Source organism: Hypomesus transpacificus, chromosome 2, assembly GCF_021917145.1.
Source record: "Hypomesus transpacificus isolate Combined female chromosome 2, fHypTra1, whole genome shotgun sequence".
Lineage (NCBI taxonomy): Eukaryota > Metazoa > Chordata > Actinopteri > Osmeriformes > Osmeridae > Hypomesus > Hypomesus transpacificus.
The window spans coordinates 15,254,984-15,262,483 of NC_061061.1; the positions used below are offsets into that span (position 1 = coordinate 15,254,984).

Sequence of the window (7,500 nt, forward strand, 5' to 3'; positions counted from 1 at the left end):
AAGGCTGCTGCTGGGTGTTCATACCTCTCTCTAATTATATCAAGCTGCAACACACACACACAGAAACACAGTAAATGTGACCTGGCTCTGTTTCCATACTGGCAGGCTGGGTAAGTTCTGACTCATTCTCACACTCTCTCAGTTTCACTATTTCTTTCCGTGTTTTTTCCTACTCTTTTCCTCCTCTCCTCCCTTCTCTTCTCTCTGTTAAACTCCTCTATATATTTTATTGCAGACTGTTGTCCTCAATCCTCCAGCTGTAATGGGAATGATTAAGGATGTTGTGTTTTGGGGTCAAATGTATCACTGAAGAAAATGAGAAAGAGATATTGCAGGTCAATGTAGAAATAATTATTTACATTAACCACTTAGAGACAGCATTCCTGATACAGATACAAAAATGTATTGGAGATCATTAGCAGCCAGAATGTCCAGGACACAGCCCCTTCCTGTTTTCATATACATCTTGTTTTAGATTGGTTCTTTTTAATATCGTTACACTACACTAAACCCCTGATAAACAAAATAACATAAACACATTATATACAGTATACACTGTCGGTATTCATTTCAATCACAACCCAAAGTCCATCTTGTTCTGCCTCTGCAGGACAAGCGGCACTTTTAGGAGAGTGTTTTAAACAGAGGGCAAAGCCCTTCACTTTCACCCTGCTGTAATTGAATTGGGCTGGAGCCTCTGTCTACCACAAAATACACACACACACACACACACAAATTGGAATCCAGCTGTCCCAGAGCCCCATTGACCCATATTGCCTCTGTGCCCAGCAGTCAAACTGGACTTGGACTGTTCATACACTCTGAATACGATCGACTCACTCTAAGGAAACTGCCTTTCTTTGTATCTAGAGCTCACCGACTTATAAATTCATATGGGTACAGTGGTATTGCTCTCGGCTTCCCCAACACTCTGGCATATGTTGATTACCACCACAGATCACCACTCTTTACTGCCCACACAGACTAATGATGATTGGAGGCTAGAAGGATGAGGAGAGGTAACACCATAAAGTCATAATTAGGACCTTGTGGATGACATTCTGCACCATATGTAGTGGGAATGAGATATGGCTATGCCATAAAGTAACAGTCATGGAGATGGAGCTAGTAACAAAAGCAAGACAGGGAACAATGTGTGTGAGTGTGGAGGGCTGCTTGACTGAACATTGATTTTCAACATATAATTTTCAATATGTATGCGAGTTGTGATAAAAAAAATCACAATTTACCAGAAAATGCTGCTGTATTGGGTGTTGCTGGGCAAAGATGAGGCTTGAAGGTTCAAAATAGTGTGTAGAAACAGGACTTGAGTACTAAAGACTGGTTATGACTGGTTTAGATATGTCCATTTTGCAGAAGTCTCTCATCCATCTCAGAGTGATAAATCTCATCGTCAAACGACCTTCCCTGAGCCTTTGTTACACTGTCTGACCTATAAAAAGGGAATCTGCTTAGCCTCAGAGATATGTCAGAAAATCGTTGAGTGTGTGTCTTTGTTTGCAAGCATCTATAAAAAACACATTGTGATCTTGAATCATTTGGTCTTAGTTTTACCTCTGTCCCTGAATGTATCAGGTAGTGTTCTTTCCACCACAGAGTGAACGCACCCATCTGTGTGTGAGTGTTCCTGCCCCACAGATAATTACGTTGGCATGGCAACCTTTTCTGTAGGATATGTCTGCGCCAGCTCACTCGCCATCATCTTCATCTGTGCCAGTCAGAAGAGCAATGACTAACCAGAGACAGACTAACTGCCGTACATACATAATTCATGCAGATTTTCGGTAATGTGGGTCATCTCCCTCTTGGCTGGTTATTTTTATGTATTGGAGAAAAGAAACATTTTGGCATATATCTGCCCAACGAGCTTGATTTCTCAATAGGTTTTTATACCATTGTTAAATTGATGAGATAAGGATTAATTTGTGCGTATCATTTATTTATTAGGCTTCATTATGTTTCAACTGCTAATTCAAACTGGTTTCAAACTGTAAAAGGGGTCGGTTAAAGCATAAGTGTTGCTGCCTGTAACATCTATTCCCAACCAAATATCTTACTCCCTCCCTTCCCCCATTGGATGTCATAGCTTTTATCCATGTTAAAACTGTCCCTTTTCATTCCTTGTCATGGTAACCTTGTGTCAAGATGTGTCCACTACATGAATGCAACGTGAGAAACCATGTGAGTAAAGTGTGGTTGTGGCTTGAATCTGGAATGTCTAAATGTACTGAATTTAATTGAACAACAAAGTATATAAATGCACCTGACCTTCAGTCTCTACCTACATACATTACTACGATTTGGAACTTTAGTCATCTGTACCTTGATTAACTATTAGTGATGAAGAGGTCTGTGCACTCATAAAACGGGACAGCATAGCCTTCAAGTGTAGGCAGAAGCACACTACTCACATGGTGTACACAAATATTAAAAACAAAAAATGTGGTTATGTTTGTTGGTCAAAAACTGTGTGTGTGTGCGTGCACATGTGGTTCATGTCATTGCATGACTCATAACTCTTACTGCTCCAGAACGAATTGTTCACAATGACCTGGCAACACATAGGAAGTTTCCTCATGAAGTTGCCTTGTAAATATTCCAGGAACACATGGGATTCTATTCCACATAGGAATACATTGCTCCACCAGTGGTCACTTGATCTTAACATGCCGTAAACTTGAAAAACTGAGATCTGAAACTGTTGCTCCTGTTGCTAGTATTACATAATATATTAAAGGGTGTATTTTGCATTTTTCAGAAGGTGGCAGGAGAAAAACATCATGAATGTATGTGTCATAAGTAAGGTTTTTGAGGTGTGTGTGTCTGTGTGTGTGTGACAACACCTACCTGCAGAAGACTCCCATGCCTTCCAGCAAGTAACACTGACCCCCGTTGAAGCAATAGCTCGGAGCCAAGGTGTCGCACGGTGAGCGGCAGGTACCGTTCTGCTTCACATTGCCCACGCGGCAGCCACCTACTCCGTCCGAGCCGTCCACTGACTGGACTGCAGGGCGACCAGGGGCAGAGGCACCCCCGCTTGGAAGAGCCTCATCTGGAGTTAAAGAGCCAGAGCTGGGGCCCCTTGGCTTGGAGCGGGATGGAGTGCCGGCAGAGAGCCTCAGATCTTCGTCTCCATCGTAGGTGTCAGTAGTAGTGCTGTAGGAGTATTCATCAGCTGTGGGCGACACACCGTCTTCGTAGGGTGTGAGGTAGTCATAGTTGTCAGGCATAGCCCATGAGGTGGAATCCCCACCCTGCAGCTCATGGGCTAGTGGAGATGGAGATGGAGAGGGAAGGTCCAGAGCGCGACCTCGGGAGGCATGGTCGAAGAAGTCCACGGTCAGGACGTCTGGGTGTGCGGGGTTGCCGGCAGACGAGTGTGGGGCAGAAGTGGTGGTGAAGCGGTCCAGATCAAGAACCCGATCCAGGTCCTTGGCATTGAGCCAGGGCACCTCAGCTTGCTGAACACGTTCTTCTTCTTCCTCCTCCTCCTCTTCTCCCTCACTCTCCTGGCCACGAGTGGTGCCGGGCAACAGGAGCTCTGTCTCAGCCGAATCTGGGCTTATTTGTGGTGGGGCTGCCACACCTTCCTCCACAGTTGGCTCCACCCCTTCTCCCAGCATGCCACTACCCTGCTCCTGCTCCCCGGCCCGAGGGGTACGACCTGCCCTCTGGGTCACCGCGACAACGGGACTAGCCGGACCGCTGGTGCCTGCTGCCTCTACAACGTTGTTGATTTTGGCCAACTCCTCCATTATCAGGGATGTCATATTTGATGTGGTGTCAAACTCTGTGGCATTTACCCCCACAGTATTCCCTGCAAACACATAGGAAAAATGTATGATGGCCCTGCTCATGTCAAAACCACATACCAACTTTGGTCATCAGAACCAAATTGACACCTAAACAGAAATATACACCTGTACTACTCACATGAGGGCACAGCATGTCACTGATGGGTCCTAATAGCAAAACAGTTATCAAACTAATATTTTGTGCTTAAATCAACTACCAACAGTGAACCAATCAAGTTCAATCCCACTAACTGTGGGATATGGCACCAACACATGTGGAACTCAAAGTCAACAGCGCCAGTAAATGATCTAACAGGCAGTGGCTATTTTCAGGGAGTTTTCAAACATGCTCTGGTCTGGTCATCACCCTAATACTAAACTACACAAACAAATTAAACTAAAACGGGACTAGACATTGATCTATCCTACGGTCAATTACTTCATCAAAGTGTGCGCTTGTGATTCCTTTCAAAAGCTGCTTTGGCAGTCTCCATGAGTCTTCTAGGATTAAGTGTAATAATTTACTAATGTACTTGAATGGCAAGGATCTGGGATTAAGGATTAGTTTGGAGTTGGGATTTAGGTCCAGGGGGTTTCTCAATGGGGGAGGTAGCGATCTGGATGATAGATGGGGGCCGTCTTAACCAGAGCCTGATAAGGTGGAACATATTTTGGAGAAATGAAAGGTCAGAAACTTTACTTTAGTACATTTCTGATTAAGATTAGGAATATCTCACTGTCATTGTAATTTCCAAGACTGATATCTCATTGCTATAACAATGTCTTCTATGTAATCGAAACGCTGAAATGTTAGGTGTTTTTACATTATGAGAAACTGAAACCATCATTGTGTCAATACTAAATACCATTACAATCTTGCTTATGTCTTAGCTGAACAATTATGTCATTGATGAGGTGATGTCTGGAATTCAAAGAAAAACATTCACACCCTCACAATATAAACCCAAAGTATATGTGCAACACTGTTTGTTTCATATGCTTATCATTAGCATTTTAAATATGTATCATTTCAATAAATATCTCGCCATAGGTAGTTTAGGTGACGTCACATGAATAGAGGGGGGATTGACAGGTTGAAGCAGGCAAAGTCACCAAAACTGGGTCTTTTTAAGAGCAGGGTGAATTTGGGGCTAATCCATAGAGCAGGGAGTATCAAGCTGAGCCAGCCAACTTCTTCCAGAACTACACTCTAACAAGCTTACAGACCACTTTACTTTGCTGTGAAGGGTATACACATACACACGAAATACCCATCCCATCACTCACATGCACACAGACAATCCCAACGGCTCTATGACATAGAAAGACAAGAGACATGAAAATGCACACGTACACCTACAAAAACAAACACGCTCAAAGATTTAGCAATCAAGCATTCCACGATCAATCATTCCCTCATTAAGTGACAGATTCTCTGGCAAACAGGCTTGTGTGTCTGTGGTTGAGCTCCCCTGGGTCGCTTCCTCAACAGACAGACAGCTCCTACACTAATGACACACTTTAAACACAGTATCAAATGCTGTATAACAATCACGCCGAAAAAATAGCATGTCTGTAGCTAAACGCTTGCAAAATAACTATGGTGAAGAAAGCCTTAGAAGGTCAAACATTTACCTCAGGAAATTTCTTTCAGTTTCCTTCCAAAATAAAAGGAAAAAGAGCAGGAAAAGGAAGCTCTTCGGGAGAACACAATTTTCAAAGGAATCTTTCACTCTTTTGGACACTCAGGTACACACAAACACACAGTTGGGGGAATGCAAATGCTGTTCTCGAGGACAGCTAGATCTTGGAGGCAGTAGTTAATCTGTTCGCCAGAGTGCTTCACTGTTTTTCTGAAGTGAGTTTCAATTAACAATGTCTCCTTTTCATCATAAACCTTGTTAGCCTAATTTGATTAGCAACAAGTTGATGTGCTGCTCATTTAAGTGCATGTTTACAACTGACCTGTATAATAGAGAAATGTCTAAAAAGGTGAACCAGCAGCTTTGTCTCTCACTAGCACACAGCTCATTATCACAGTGTCCTATCATCTGACCAGATGCACAAATAGAGGCTTTTGATTCAATAAGGGTAACTGAAGTAATCCTCTCAGTTATAGGCATAGAGACATCTGCAAAGAGTAAAAAAGGGACTGCCCAAAATGTGTGTTCTTTAATATGGAACTAGAAGGAATGGAAATTTCCCATTGAGCCATCTGCTGCTCCTGTGATGAAGTGTTTTTTTTAAGTCACATTAAGAAAAGAAAATATTTCTGTTAAATGATCTGGTGTTCTAGCCCGGCTACAGTTGGAATCTGTAGGCATTGCCAAACCATGACCAGGTCAAGTCTGGTGGTATATGTGTTTTGATGTGTTCTTTTAAGCTAGGATTCTCAAATCCTGGTCCTCGAGGGCCGCTGTCCAACATGTTTTAGATGTTTCCCTGCTCCAGCACACCTGATTCAAATGAATGGTCATTACCAGGCTTCCACAGAGCTTGCTAACAACCCATTCATTTGAATCAGGTGTGTTGAAGCAGGGAAACATCTAAAACATGCAGGACACTGGCCCTCGAGGACCAGGAATGGAGAACCCTGTTCTAAGCCCTAGACTTAGCCATTGATTATTTTTGGGGCCCTAACCCACTGCCATCATCACCAGGACTGTCAACTCCAGGAGGGGCTAAACATGGTCTTTGTCCTCAGGAGGTCAGACTATGTTACGTAAGACAGCCCCTTAACTCCAAGGACGAGGTGGTGGGGGTTTTGTGTCTGTGTTTTTTTTGTGTTGGAAGAGGGGGGGGGGGGATGTTTAGTTAATTGGGGTAGCTAGCAGCCCCCGTGGTGGCAAGCGTGGGTGGCGGTAATAAGAAGTGTTCAGTGTTGCCAGGGACAACAATTGGCTAGCTAGCATTGGCTAGCTAGCATTGGCTAGCCGCCGGGCCCTCGCTTTTGTTTCCTGATTACTATAGGATGCGGTTAGAGGCGTCCAAATGAGACTGGAGATTTTGACTGGATGTGACAGACAGTAAAGAGGATGAAGATTGGTTCGGACAGGTTTGCCCCCTTTTGCGTCCCCCCCAGACGTAGTCTGCTGACCCAGACTGGAAATAAAGGTTGCAAGTTCGGAGTTGAAATGCGTCGATATTGAGACAAAACGCAACACAACTGGCTGCAACTGCAAGTAAGGTTGCGTCACTACATCCTTCATTAGTACCGCTACCTCACATGAGGTGGAGGGGGGTTTTTAACATTTGAATAATACTCATTTGCATTTATTTGGATTGAGATACCAATCAAGTCCCAACTCACCCCCAATACAAACACACGCACATGCAAGACCGCCATGAATATTACAAGAGCAATTTCTTATCTTCGCTCAATACCACTTATCAATATCTATGTAACTAGAAATGCACATGTCTGCATTCAGCTTTAATTGAATAGCTCTGCATTGATTTCCACCTCTCTCTCTCGTTCTCTCAGTCACTCTCTCTCTCCTACTCTTTTTCTCTCTCCCGCTCTCCCTCATCCTTCGATCGCACAAATCCTTTCATTTCTGCACTCAACAGGTGGCCGCCTTGAGGAGGGGATGTGTTGCCATGGGAACAGACTCACCCTCACTGTGCGGTGCGTTGAGCAACGTTCAAAAAAGATCTGCATCACACGACACCACACACAATACAT

At 43.8% G+C, this 7,500-nt stretch overlaps 1 protein-coding gene across 1 annotated transcript in view; it reads right to left on the reverse strand.

The window, feature by feature from the left end:
• Positions 1-2,864: 2,864 nt before the first annotated feature.
• The window catches only part of LOC124479126 (chondroitin sulfate proteoglycan 5-like), an 8,517-nt gene continuing 3,881 nt past the window's right edge, over positions 2,865-7,500 (reverse strand). The window contains exons 2-3 of the mRNA XM_047037697.1: positions 3,813-3,838; positions 2,865-3,403 (exon numbers count right to left, since the gene is read on the reverse strand). Of these exons, the coding sequence (XP_046893653.1) occupies positions 2,865-3,403; positions 3,813-3,838 (565 nt within the window). The remainder of the gene's footprint in view (positions 3,404-3,812; positions 3,839-7,500) is intronic.